This window comes from Rhipicephalus microplus, unplaced genomic scaffold (genome assembly GCF_043290135.1).
Source record: "Rhipicephalus microplus isolate Deutch F79 unplaced genomic scaffold, USDA_Rmic scaffold_56, whole genome shotgun sequence".
NCBI lineage: Eukaryota > Metazoa > Arthropoda > Arachnida > Ixodida > Ixodidae > Rhipicephalus > Rhipicephalus microplus.
In genome coordinates this window covers 1,908,006-1,922,706 of record NW_027464629.1, presented here as the reverse complement: position 1 = coordinate 1,922,706, position 14,701 = coordinate 1,908,006, and the positions used below count along the sequence as shown (strand labels likewise).

Here is a 14,701-nt window from a genome sequence, read left to right as displayed (position 1 = left end):
CCCTAAAATTCGCCCTTGGTACTTATTAAGAAGCCGGATAACACCTATCGCACATGCGTCGACTTCCGTCGCATCAACGAGATACTGGTGTCCGACGCTGAACCCATACCTAGGACCGACCTAATGCTTACAGAGGTGTGCACAAAGAGATACTTCTTAAAGTTTGGTCTCACAAAGGGGTATTGGCAAGTCCCACTTGACCGGACATCGAGGCCAGTAACGGCATTCTCAAAGCAATCTGGTCATTTCCAATTTATATACATGCCGTTTGGCATAAAGACAGCTTCTGCGGTGTTTACGCGTCTAATGAGAAAACTCCTACAGGGCCTTGAAAATGTAGTTCACTACATCGATGACGTTCTCATAGCCACGAACACCTGGGAAGAGCACATAGACACCTTGCAACGCTTGTTGCAGAAAGTACGGGAGTCTGGCTTAACCATCAAGCCTCAGAAGTGCGAAATTGTTGTGGACTCGATAGTCTTCTTGGGACATCGTCTAGGAGGCGGGACTATTCAACCTGTGGAAACTATGGTTTTGAAGATAGCCAGTGCACCTCTACCTGAAACCAAGAAGCAACTCCGATCTTTTCTGGGACTAGCTGGGTATTACCGAGATTTAATACCTCGCTATGTGGAGAAAGCACAGCCTTTAACTCAGCTAACCAGAAAAATGGAGAAAAACAAGATTTGTTGGACTCCTGAAACAGAAGGAGCATTTCAAACGCTGAAGCAAGCCCTTGCTTCTGGGCCGATCGTGAAGGCACTAGACCCAAAACGTGTGTTCATACTCCGTACAGACGCCTCCGACACATGCATCGGTGCAGTCCTCATGCGAGAACACGAGGGGCTGTTGCACCCAGTGCCGTATGCCAGCCGCCAGCTGTTGCCTCGGGAGCAGAATTACTCGACTATCGAACGAGAATGCTTAGTGCTAGTATGGGCGGTAGAAAAATTTCATATTTTTTGGTACGGAGTACAGTTCATCGTACAGACAGATCATCCACCGCTACAATACTTAGCGAAGGCAAAACACCTGAACAGTAGGTTGCTAAGGTGGAGTCTAGTACTACAAGAGTACACTTTTCATATTCAACATATCAAAGGTTTTGAAAACGCAGGTGCCGACTTCATGAGCAGGTTACGGCCATAGATACGAATTCAGGTGTGGCTAAAGATGGGAGGCAAAGCATTTCAACCAACCATCGGAACATTGTTTACCATATGTGGATTTTTTTTCCCTGTAAGTGTGCCCCTTAAGACTTGTTGCAGTGATACCAGCGTGCATGTGTTCATGCGAACTCCAAGAACGTATCCTGTGTGGTGAAACACGCATCCGGCAGTTTTTTCCGTTGGGAAAAAACTTTTCGGAAAAGGGGCATGTTGTGATAAGTGAAGTGCGCGTTTCGTGAAGTGCGCGAGTGCAACCAGTGTTCGGTTTAAAATGTGCGGGAGTGCACCGGCATAGGGAAAAAGACGACGACGACCGATGGTGTGGACGCGCGCTTTCGCGATGTATTCGGTGAGAAAGACGATGGGCAGACAAGGCGCGTGAAGTTCGGACCAATGAGAGGCCCCCATGCTGGTTTGGAAGAAGCCCGAAGGAAGAACGGGGCAGACGTGGCCGGGACGCGACGGAGGCAAGCAGGCTACCAGGGCGCGGGAGTGGCGGCCGAGTTCCTGAGGCAAGGCTGCTGCGGGCTCCCACCTGGTCGGGCACCCGAGCATCATCTATCGTCTGGCGTTGGCCAGGCCGCTCGTCGTCTGGCGTTGGCCAGGCTGCTCGTCGTTTGGCGTTGGCCAGGCTTCTCACCATCTGGCTTTGGCCAGGTTCGTCCCGTTTCCAGGGCTACGTCCCAGCGTCGGAGGACGAACGCTGAGAGGTCACTGACCTTGGTGCGCCCGGAGTTACCTTCAACCACGAGCAACGTTGGACCTCTGATCTACCTTGTCTGCACCCCATCGCATCAACCCTCGCCGTCTACAAGAGTGCCGCGACCGAACGGTGACAGTCGCTTTTGCTATTGCGGAACTTACGCATCCTTAGCATTTCGCGGTCATTAGGTTAACTTCTCCTCGAATTTGTGTGCTTTGTTTGTTTTTCCTCTTATCCCTTTCTCTTTATCTAGTTTATTGAAAATATATTTAGTTGTTTTTCTTGTGTGCATCAACGGTCTCGTGTTCTCTTTACCGATGTGGGTTTTCTCATCGGTTTGTATGCACAAGAACCTACACGAGAGCTTGTGGGTTGACTAGCCTCGTGACACAGGGCTGTTTGGGCTGAAGAAGTATTTAGCTTTTTCAAAAGCATAAATATGTTCTCCATGATAGATCGTAGCGTCACAGGGATGCCATCGTCTTTTTCAGACATGGCGTGGTTAACCAGCGCTGTCGTTGAATCGGTGAATGTCGGCTCGGTTTGCTGCGACCGTTCCATTTGCTGTGGATTTCGCCGTGGTTTTGACTGCGGTTGTGGTTCTGGCGGTGGTTGTAGCTCTGGCTGCAGGTTTGGTAATGCCGGCCAATTATCGGTGTCCATGCGCTCTAGTGTGGTTTTGTCTTCCGAAACTGACGCGGACACGTATGGTGTAGGAAGCGAATGAGGTCGTGTCACCTATGAACTACCTGTCACAGAGTCCCTTTAACCACTACGGTGTCGGGAGCGCCGCATTCTAACGACAGCAACAGCTTCCCGACGAGATGATCAGTCCCGCACCATGTGCATAAGCATGTCCTTTTCATTCTATATCTTGGGGCAGTCATTTGATGAAGCGTTGTGGGACCCCAGGCAATTGCAGCACTTGAGTACCGTGTCGGCGCAGGAGTGTGTGGTTCAGCGCAGCGCGAGCAAATTGTTGGGCTCTGACGCACGGCGCTCACGTTTCCAAACCTCAAACACTTGCGGCATCAAAGTGGCCTTGTAATGAATGGTCGTACAGGATGCCGAAAGTGGCCCCCTGCACCTTTCCATGCGAGTACAGAGATCGCACGGACCCTGCCGGCAACAGTTACCTTGTCGTACGCTTTTCTTCCCTCAGATTTGCATTACAATTACTTTTAATAACATCACCAATACATATCTTGGCATCAGTTTTTCAGTTAGTTTTCAGTAACATAATGTTGTGCTTTCGTGTTACATCAATTCTTACGAAGGAGGGATCAGTCATATTTTGGTTGCGATCTACGAGAAAAGCATGACCATATTAAGTACACCACCTACCTTGAAAGACACATTACCATCTTTGTAATCCTAATGATCACCAAATTATTGTGAACATAAACGGCAAAATGAATATGACTATTCACTAGCATTGCTTGCGCAAATCGCTCAATCTTTGTGCCCTTACGGCGCTTACCTCTTAGAGCATAGGCTCAGTGACTCGCAGTGCCGTGGCCCGCAAAACGCTAGAGAACTTTCGAGAACTTCCAAGTCGAGATCTGCGTGGGCTTATTCGACAAAAACAACTCATTCATTCAGTGCATCCCGTTAGGCAGCACTCACAGGGCACGGGCCGCAACTATACTGTTTAAAACATAACACGCATGAAGACTCCAACAGCTGCCACTTCTTGAATATTTATGAGTGCCGGAAGAACCCGGCGAGACGCGCTGGATTCGCGCAGACAAAGTGACGTGCCATTTCTGCTGTTGTCACGACAAAACCTAGCAACACTACGGGTTTAACGCTCACTGGTCGATTTTTCTCGCGCAACTCTTGACAGTGACACGACCGATCAATAAAATTGAGCAGCCATGACAGTTCCTTGAATACGTGAGCTCAGCGCCGAGCTTGGCGATAGGGAAAAAAACTCGTCGGTTATTGCAATCAATATTTGTCACCCCCCTCCCCCTACAGACAGGAGCCTGTTCTTCAGGGTTTCGTGTGCAAGTGTGGGCTACTTAACGATAGTGCTGATCACTACAGAATTTCACGGCAAGAGCCAGAGGTGGGGTCGAACGAGCGTTAAAAGAAAAGCGTGGAGCGCAGACAAATATGGGCACGCAGAAACACACACACACACACACACACACACACATATATATATATATATATATATATATATATATATATATATATATATATATATATATATATATATTTGAGATGTAACAGCCAATAATTGACTGTTAGATCTCATTATATTGTGTGAAAACATGGAAAAACGAGCCCTTAAGTATACAATTCCTTCTCTTATATATATATATATATATATATATATATATTTATATATATTGAGAGAGAGAGAGAGGTACATTTTCACAATCATTTGCCGTACTCTGAGGACATTTAATCTGTGATTACGTCGAATGCATAGCACGTAAAGCCCGCTGATCATTCACGAGCAGCTCCACAATGAACACTTGCAGCAAGTGCTGCTACGGAACGACCACTGCTATTTAGGACCGTTGCTTACACACCATTCGTATTGCTGATGCCATATGTTCGATTGATTGATTTGTAGCGTTTAACGTCCCAAAACCACCATTTGATTATGAGAGACGCCATAGTGGAGGACTCCGGAAATTTTGACCACCTGGTGTTCTTTATCGTGCACCCAAATCTGAGTACACGGGCCTACAACATTTCCGCCTCCATCGGAAATGCAGCCGCCGCAGCCGGGAATCGAACCCGCGACCTGTAGATCAGCAGCCGAGTACCTTAGCCACTAGTTCACCGTGGCGGCACAATGTCATATGTTCGTAAAAGTCAAATGGGTTTAACGTAAGTTAATAACAATATCTTTGGTTATACGTTCCAAAACCACGCGATGCTTATGAGAGACGTTGTAGCGGAGGGAACGGGAACTTTCGACCGCCTGGTGTTCTTTAACAGTCCCTGACATCGCACTACACCCTAGCCTCAACTGTTCCTTCTCCATCAAAACGTGATCACCGTCACCGGGATCGAACGCGTTACCCTCGATGAGCAGCTGAGTGCCGTAGCCACTGTTTCATCGAGGTGGATGATTTGAGAGATGATGCGAGAGACTACTGCTGCGTAATAATACCAAATGGCTGTCCTAGCGTTGACATCATTTCCGTGCTACTAAGACGATGAAGCGCTAAATTTGCGAGACCCGTTGAGCATTGCAGACCCCTTGACAGCGAGCGGGCCCTGCAACCGCTTTCCGGGCCCTTCGCTCCACCGCCTTGTCTTCGTCCTTCATTGCGAGGAGCACAAGTGCAGTGACTGCCGGCGAAAGAAGCGTGCCATAAGCGAATAGACGCAAGAGCACGAAAGGCAAGATCACGTGCATTCACTGCATCAGAGTGAGCGTCCCCAGCGCCATCTAATGAGCAGCTCGTGTACAAGCAGATCAAGCGCCGTTTATTGAGCACCCCGATTATAAGAAGGTGGCTACGACGTGACGCGGGACTGACCCACACTCTAAGGAGCTTCGCCCCTAAAAAACTAGCAGTTTCGTGTACGAAAACAACCGATCAGCAACGCTCCTTGAAAATGGGACTCAGCCGACTATGCGCCTGATCTGGCTGTTGGCTTCCATGAAGACGGCAGGGTGGAGGGCGTGTGCGGAGACCATTTGGTGTGCTTGGTGGCGCAAACAGCTGAGCAAGTGGGTGTGGCGCGTGCAGCTCAGCCACCGCGCCTTCGCTCCCGCTGCACTAAGAGCTTCCACCTGTTGTTTTGCTCGGCGTCCCCTTACGGTGAAGAAAGCTTCTACTGCAACAGCTGCCAGGCTAAGGTGCCGGCCTAGGATACCTTGCAGGCAAAGTTTCAGTGATGCCGACCAGTGCTGAGACGAGTTAGCTGAGAGAAGAAGTGCAGTTGCCGCCTGTCGGCTACCAGCGGAAGCATACCTACAGGTGGATTGCTCCCTGTTTCATCTGCTAGCCATGTCGTGTTTAAATGTGCAAGCACGTCATGCACGTCTTCAAAAAGTGGTTTGTTTCGTAGTGTTAGCGCCAGTTTAACTGCTTGTATGTATGCTCAACACGATGCACAGAAGCATTTGGCCTTAGGATTTAGGATGTTATAGGTTGCTCGATTGATTAATTTATGTGCCGGGTTTAACGTCCCAAAACAACATTATGATTATGAGAGACAGCGTAGTCGTGGGCTCCAAAAATTTCAACCGCCTGGGTTTCTTTATTGTGCACACAAATGTGCGCATACGGGCCTACAGCATTTTCGCCTACATCGAAAATACAGCCGCCGCAGCCAGGATTCAATCCCGTGAAATGCGGTCAGCAGCCAAGTACCTTAGCCACTGGACCACCGCAGCGGGGTGTTGTAGGTTGCTAGACTGCACATGCAATGTAATAAGATCAGTGAGTGCGCTTGTTGAGATTGTTGGGTATTGTCGTGGAACACCGTGCTCAACAGATTCATTTAAATGTGGTTGCTGTTTCTGCAGTTCAAGCAAATTGTAGAGAGTGCTTGGCATCGCCCAAATATTACAAGTAATACGGAGTGCGAAAACTCAGTGTTTTGGCAACTTCAAGATAAAGAACTAGGCTCTAGGGCCTCAGTCATCCATTTTCGCATGATCGTTACATCAAAACCACACCACTGTGCTTTATCGGTTATGAGAAGAGCTTTAGTTGTGCCTAAGCTGCCCTTTATTGTATGCTCATGAAGCTACTACATTAAAATACTTTAAGGAAGTGAAGTCTGACCCTTTGATGCTTGCCCCGCCGTGGTGGTCTAGTGGCTAAGGTACTCGGCTGCTGACCAGCAGGTCGTGGGATCGAATCCCAGCTGCAGCGGCTGCATTTACGATGGAGGCGGAAATGTTGTAGGCCCGAGTGTTCAGATTTTGGCGCATGTTAAAGAATCCCAGGTGCTCAAAATATCTGGAGCCCTCCACTACGGCGTCTCTCATGATCATATGGTGGTTTTGAGACGTTAAACCCCACAAATCAATCAATCATCAATCAATCAATTTGATGCTTGATTTGCGTCCTCCCTCTCCCCAAAAAAGTCAATAGCATCACACAGAATGGACCAAACACAGTTGCTACGCGCAGTTTAAAGTCGAGGAGACGTTTATACAGAATCCCTCACAAGCTCAGATGGCTAAGTTTAAGCTCGCGAGTGTTTCGAGGAAACCAGATGGTCAAATTTATTCTAGATGGTGTTCCTGATCTCGTTTATAACCCTACTACAAGCGAGTTCTCTCAGGTGGCGGATGAGGGAGGCGCGAGAGGGAGGCTGAGAATGTATGCGTTGTTTTTTTTAATAAATTTACTTAAGAAGAGGCGCCAGCTACTCCTCTTCTCTTGGGAAACAGTCGACATCGCATATTAGGTAACACACACACACAAGGCTATACATAGTTACAAATCACACTTATGCACTGAGCCCATTTTGTTTTTCAATACAGAAATGTGTCCACACCAGTGTTTTGACCATGCATGTTTTTGGTGTAGGGCAATAGGGGAGAAGGCAGGCGGAATATTTTTGGTGGGGTTGGGAACCTTCAGCTTTTCATACTTTCCGCTGGCGTCACATCTTACTAGTCCTGAAACAGTAAGGGAACACATAGACAGCAAACAGAAGCCGCAAGTTTCAGCCTCTTGTTAAGCATCTGTACCGAGTAATTGAGCGGTGAATGAGCGCGTACTGGTTTAAGAAGGTGCTAATTTACTTTCAACGACACGTGGCCAACCTTGACTACAACAGCACTGCTATGGGAAAACGTCATACAGTGCAAAAACGCAAACTGTCTCCTAGGGAGAGCGTTGCTTTCATTGCCACTACTTATAGTAACACTGAAGGGGCTTCGTGAATTGAATTGATTCGGCAATGAAGAGCGTACAGTCGTCACCACTGTTAGAGGGAACGCGAAGCGGGTCACCGCGCTCCGAGGAGCGCCACGACGGCCGCCGTGCGAACTTCTGCGACGCTAGTGCAGTCAGCGCCACAGACAGAGTTAGCTGCTCGTCGTCTGCTACGTTGCTTCCCATTTCACATCGAGTTGTGAAACCTAAGTCGCGCACGTCCAAGTGGGAGGTACCATAGCCGACGACACACAGCGAACTTCACCTCTGGCGTTTATTGCGCTTGCACCGCAATATTTCGCACGGCGCTCACTTGGTGGCCCGACAAGAGCGGCCACGCCTGCCACGTTTCCTCTAACAGTGGCCCTGCCTGTATTACTATTACCGGCAAGCTACAGCCAACGCATTTTATTAGTTGACAATGGGCTCGAACAGCCCACAGTGAAGTGCCATTATGTGTATCTGTATACACGCCGCCGACCGCTTATTCACACTACCGATGGTGTCAGCGCTAATACGATGTCGTGGCAATTAACAATATTTCAAGTAGTGCTCACGCACTACTTGAGGACAAGGCTTTTCAGTACGATGTTTCTCCGTCAACAAATTAGTTTTCGCAGTCTCTGTCAATCTCCGTGACTACAATATACGACCGCGCAGTACTGCGACTCAGACTCACCGCATTTGCCAGACTTTTTTTCACGGTCCTCATCAGGCCGTTTCTGGAAGTAGTCCTCGATGAACTTTTTCAGGTTCTCGTCCCCTGTGTAGTAAAATTTTGTATTTAACTTTTAGCGCTCGTAATTGATTTTTGAGAATAGTTTTACGCTGAGGCACGTGACTTACAGTAACACTACTGCATCGAAACGTCTGAATGCTCTTACTGAGAGTTCATGTAAAAGATGCGATTATTACGTTGTACCCGCATTCTCGCCAATTATTGTGACGCGAACGCAATACTTGCGGCGGCGTTTATTTGGCACTGTATATTTTGCTAGACTTTCACTTTAACCTGGAGTTCGTGTGCATATTTCTTATTGATGCAGTACAATTATTGATGCATACAATAATCGAACAAAGAATACACAGTGAACGCTGCCTACACCCCGTTACCAAAATTTTATGCGCGTGGCTGTAAAGGGCAATCAGTTCTTAACTTTTCTGCACACAACCACACCTTAGTGCTTCCCTAAATTACGGCATACAGTGCTGTTCTATACCTACCACATGCTTTTTCGTCGGATCCCTCCGGGCAATCCCGCTGTCCATCGCATATGAACTCTCGTCGTACGCAGTGCCTCCTCGCTTCACTGCAAGGAAAGTGGCCCTCGGGACAGGTGTGCTTGGTGGGTTTGCCAACCGTAGCAGCGGACGAGCACAGCACTGCAAGTAGGAAATGACTGATTGATTGACTGATTGATTATTTGATTTCATACAAGGATGTCTCGGATACAATGGCAAAAGGCAGATGCGTTCTGCGTGACAGGACTACAGAACACGATGGCGTGCAGTCAGGCTGCAGTGACGGAATAGGGGAAATTATGTACGCTGAACACATGCATAAAAATTTTTTATGTAAAGTGATGCCAAAAACTGCATAATTTTATACTCATTCAGGAAAATTTGTGCAGTTACAAATAACTCATGACCAGAGACCTTGTGCATTTTGGCAAGTTCAGCGGAACAAAACGAAAAAGGAACGAACACGTAAGCAGCACATGCGCTAGTCATCGACTGAAAGTTTACTGACATAAAACGATGAAAATTTGCAGACGTGACCACAAAATGGTAATACGTATACAAGCCATGTAACATTTATGGCAAAATAGGTGTGCGGGAATTAGTTACCAGGTTTGCAACCAGGTTTTCCCGATTTTACTATTGTTTGTTCTAATATACCCCGACGAAATAAAGTCTAAGCCTATTTAACAGTTTGGTGTCACTTTCGGTTTCATTTTGGAACGACCAGTAAGCGCTCAGTGATTGCGATATATTCGCGTGTAGGAAAGCACACAAATGGCTTTGTATCTGTACTTCATTGAAGGTTATAGAGGATTGAGCCTCCGTTTTAAGCCACGTCCTTGAACTACTCGGCAGACAGACGTAATCACGTGCTCCGCGCGCCTAGTAAATAGAAGGCAATATTCGAAATCTATTTGAGAGCATCCTCTATCAAAACTTGTTTGGTTCAGCATTAATACGATCCACAATGTTGTGCTCACTAGATGACCTACAGCGGCGGATGCTTGTGGGTCTTTCTGCGACATTAACCATTGCTCGGTTCTCACGTGCCAAAATGATGGCATGGTCATTAGGAACACGGTAGTCGAGTGCTCAGGAAGTTTCGAATCCCTGGGGTTTCTTAATGCGCACTGATGTCGCGCGGTACACTGCGCCAGAAGAATTATCGCCTTCATCGAGAATGCGGCCGCCGCGGCCTAGATTCGGTCGCGCGACATCGGGCACTTTGTCCAAAATGAGCTCGTTGTAGCCTCAAGAAAAAAAAACGTCGTTATTAAAGTTGGAAAATGCACAAGTCCGCGTTCCTATAAACAAGATGGATCAAGCAATGCTTGATAATCACGTGGTTGGTCGGTTGAATTCTTGTTTTTTAACCGTATTGGTCCTTGTTCCTTCCCAAACGTTTCCTGCATTTAAACCAGGGAGCGGACCTTCTGTCTGTCACGTGCGAAGCACCGCCACACCTCAGTTGCTACTAACAAGAAATTATATACATATATATATATATATATATATATATATATATATATATATATATATATATATATATAAGGGAAAGAATTGTATACTTAAGGGGGCTCGTTTTTTGTGTTTTGACACAATAATAATGAAATCTAACAGACAATAATGCCAAGTATAAGGGCGGTTATAGACCGAATTGTAAGTTAAGTGTGAAGAAAAAAAAGTGGTTGAAAAAATGATTTGCCGTGGCCAAGAACCCAACCTGCGACCTTCGAATAATGGAGGTCGCAGGTGGTTTATGGTTAGAACATATCAGAGCTGAAAGTTATTCTCGTGAGTTTGCGCGACAGTAGTCATGTAGCACCAGCTGCGTGATGTAACGTGAATTTAAATGCGAATGGTTTTTTTTATGCATAGTTCAAGCACTGTGCACGTGTCCATCTCTCTTCATCTATATATTTATCCGCCAGTGCCAGTGGTATGCGCTGCAGGTGATTGACGCTTAGTATTTACGCAGAAACCACGAAAACCGACATGGGCAATTTCAATGCGTGAGTGTTCTGCAAAACCTGAAATCAGCAGCGTTGACAGGACAAATGCAAAGCATAAGTGTGAGGAATCAAAACCAAATATTCTGCGTGGGAAATCACGTATTCTACCACAGAACCACGTCAGGTATCATAACTACTTCTCAAATAAGCCCTAATGTTCGTAAAACATCAGTGGTAGTAGCAAGGCTGACTATCGAATTTTATAAGTAGTACATTTGTACTCCTATATTACAAGCATCACGTCGAACTAACGTCAATTCTAGTTAGGTGCCATGCACTGCAGTTGATTGATGTCCATCTTCGCGAGCACGAGCGTTTCGTATCGGCTTCTCGCTTTTGGTGTTTCCAATACTCCTGTTCCGGTGAGGAACATGAGTAGGCTTCACGTCATGTGGGAGTGCATGACAATCCTATAGGAAAGTATTAGGCATTAGTAGAAGTCAGTGCTCTCGAAAATGCTGTAGGAATACCTATGCATGCTTGGAGCTGACGAGTGGCAGGGATGAAATCTGTTCTCTTGCTCTATGATAAACGCATAAGGATAGATATTAGCACGAGCACTTCAAAGCTGCGCATCGCCACACCCGTAGAACCTGTCATGATAATGACGGCAGGAATGTGCTCCATGCTGCAACACGTTCTAATTTTCATTTTCACTGGCTTGCAAAGAAATAATAAACAAGTGTCCCCAAAGAACTATTACCATGGATAGCGTAGAGTTTTGTGAAACAAGTACATGTGTAATTTTGTAGGCTTTAACAAATCGGTGCTCTTTTATAAGTTTTTTGGGGATTTCTTGATTACGAGGCTTACGCATTGTTTGTTGTTGTGGTAGTCGTTACTAATGCGTAGTATGATTTGTTAAACATTCCAATCTCTTCCTTTCCTCATTATGAGGCTTACTAATTTGTTCGTTGTTTATCAGTCAGTGTCTAATGAGACTCATTGTACAATGTACTCCTATGTACTCATAAGTACTGTCAGCCAGCAAATTCTGACAGTATTTGACAATAAATATACTCCTACAGGCGGCGAAGAAACTGTGACGAGATGTTGGGGCCCTTTTTCTGCTTCCGCGATCTCTACGCTGCCCGCTTGGTCTAGTGCCTGTTTCGCTCGTTTACTGATACGAAGGTCGATGGATGAAATCCCGTCTAAGGTGGACCCATTTGCTTGGAGGCAAAATATGAGAGGCCAGTGCATTTAGGCTTTGGTGCATGTTGAAGACCACAAGTGGTCAAAATTAGCGGAGCCCCCACCACTGAGTTTTTTAACGATATTTTCTGTTTGAGACGTCATATTTGAACAATTCTTAGTCATGATGCCAACAGAAAACCAAACATAAAAAATGCTTGATGGGCTAGGCACTGCGTTTAATAATAAAAATACATGTCCCTTCGGAAACGTTAATTCTTTTAACGTGAAGTCTTAAAGGTGTATGACATGATTTTGAGACATGGAAAAAAGAGACATTTTCACTTAGCTTGGCATGCAGTGTAAGCACTCTCTACGCACCATAGTCAACTAACAGGAGGAATAAACTTTATTATAAGAGACCAGCAGGTTTAGGTGGCCGGGCCTAAGCCTCCCTTGAGACGACGTCAAGGGCTTGCCTCGACGCTGCCTCACGGGCGTGCTGGGTCGCCCAGGTTTGGTCGTCAAGAGCGAGGCTCCGCAGAGCCTCATGAAGCTTCGACAAAAGGGTCATGGCGTTAGTGTGTCTGTACTCCGCCGGGCAATCGCACAGCATGTGCGGAAGCGTAGCCGGGTGAGTGCCGCAGCAGCGCCAGAGGGAGGTTGTTTACACGTCCGGGAATTCGAGGTGAAAGCGTGTCAAATAACACGTTAAAGGTAGTTTTTTTATTTTGAAGTTTTCACCGCTGAGAATCAGCAAGTCAGCGTCATCGCAATTGACATTATTCCGATGACTCAATGCAGTTCAACTGAGTTGGCAAACTCTGCGCCTCGCATGCAGCCTAGAGCAGAGAAATTGCCGTCAGCATTGCTTGAGACAATGTACTCGTTCTTTACGTGTATTCCACGAGCAGACGAGAGATCTGACGCTATAGTACGCCGCGAATTGCTGTTTTTCCGTGACGCCACTCTGCCATGACACATTATCAAAAAGATGATTCTTTGAAATTGAAACCGAAAATGCCCTTTTAATGTAGCGGAATTTCAAAAAAAACACCATCTGCCGCTAAAAGGAATAATGTGTAGATGCGAAGCAGTGGGCGCTAACGCTTACACTGGTGGTGGCGTTGACACTGGTGGTCATCGCGGCGTTGCACAGGAGAAAAAGCTGGGCATGCGCTAAGCACGCAGTGATTACATCGGTGTTTTTTATCGGAACATGCCAATCGCTACTAATGGGTAGTGAGAGACAGAAGACTCCGATCGCATGCAGAGACCCGCAGCCCGCTTTTAGTTTGTACGCACGCAACGAATTTTTATTGTTCAAGAATGCACGGAAAAAAATCTCCCACCGGTACTACCTTGGAGGTCAAGATCCAGTGCATATGTATACGGAATGGCCAGTAAACGGTAGTGGTGCACGAGCAGTCGTTTTTTGGGGGGTCTAAGGTGTGGGTCAGTCGTTAGTCAGTCCTGCGTTACGTCGTAGCAACGCGGGGTTCGTAGCGAACTGCTAATACCATAGAGTTTTCAAAAATTAACTAGAGGGGACTCTGGCGCTGCGATCGTTTAGCGACCATGGGAATGATGGGTGGTACACACATTTGCCTAGTCTTCGTACCTGCGGGCGACGAATCGTACTTGCGTCATCGTTTATTGCTGGTTACGGTTTTTTTTTTTTTGAAGGAAAGAACGAGCCCTTTTTAACTTTGTGACCCGATTCGAAATGGTAAGCTTAAAAGGATAAGGTTGTGAAGCGCAAACGGTGAACAATTGCTACTTTATGTTTTCGTCAAGAAACAGCTCCAAGCCACACGAACACACACGGAGCCAGAAGCAGGCCAGAAGTACGAAAATTAGACAAATGTGTGCACTATCCATCATTCCCATGCTCGCCGAAGCGCCGTGCGTTGCAGCTCCCATAGAAACTAGCGCCAGAGTTCCCTCTAGTCTATATTAGGAAACTCTACAGCTAATACTCGGAGTGCTCACTAGATGTCAATGCGGCAATCGCTCTACTAAGGTCCCTAGATGAAACAAGTGTCCAAAATAGTGACGCCTTTCTCTTTCCTCCTCGCCTATGTCCGTGGGGCGCCCCCTAGAAGGTTCAAAACTTTCATCCAAAACCGAATGTTTGGGTACAGTTGCTATGGTCACTAGATTTAAATGAAACAAAACATCACGAAATTAGTCGTAGACTGAAGGAGCAAGCGGGATGTGAGTTACTCAACTGGCAACGTTGTGCAGTTCTATATTTTACACCACTAGCCATGGCATCTAGCGTCGTTCATCGTAGTTCGTCCAGTTCTCCGAATGTGTTTCGTTCGTGTTGTGACACAATGAACGCGATTCTTGCTGGATACTGTCAGTGACCACAAGGCGTGATGTTGTGACGAGTGATTACAGCCGACTTGTGCACACGCAAGGAAAATGTAAGGCTAGACTGATACAAACGCTTGACTAGCAGCCCTGCGATGAGGGTTTTTATTTATTGCGCCTATTTGGACAATCGTGATGCCACGTGATTCTGATGCGGTGCTCGGAACTTCCCGAAAAGTGAGTTCTATTGGT

The 14,701-nt window shown here is 46.7% G+C and overlaps 1 protein-coding gene across 1 annotated transcript in view; it reads right to left on the bottom strand.

Moving 5' to 3' along the window:
- The window catches only part of LOC119174295 (uncharacterized), a 201,056-nt gene that overhangs the window by 132,108 nt on the left and 54,247 nt on the right, over nucleotides 1–14,701 (bottom strand). Inside the window, exons 3-4 of the mRNA XM_075884923.1 lie at nucleotides 8,967–9,125; nucleotides 8,422–8,505 (exon numbers count right to left, since the gene is read on the bottom strand). Of these exons, the coding sequence (XP_075741038.1) occupies nucleotides 8,422–8,505; nucleotides 8,967–9,125 (243 nt within the window). The remainder of the gene's footprint in view (nucleotides 1–8,421; nucleotides 8,506–8,966; nucleotides 9,126–14,701) is intronic.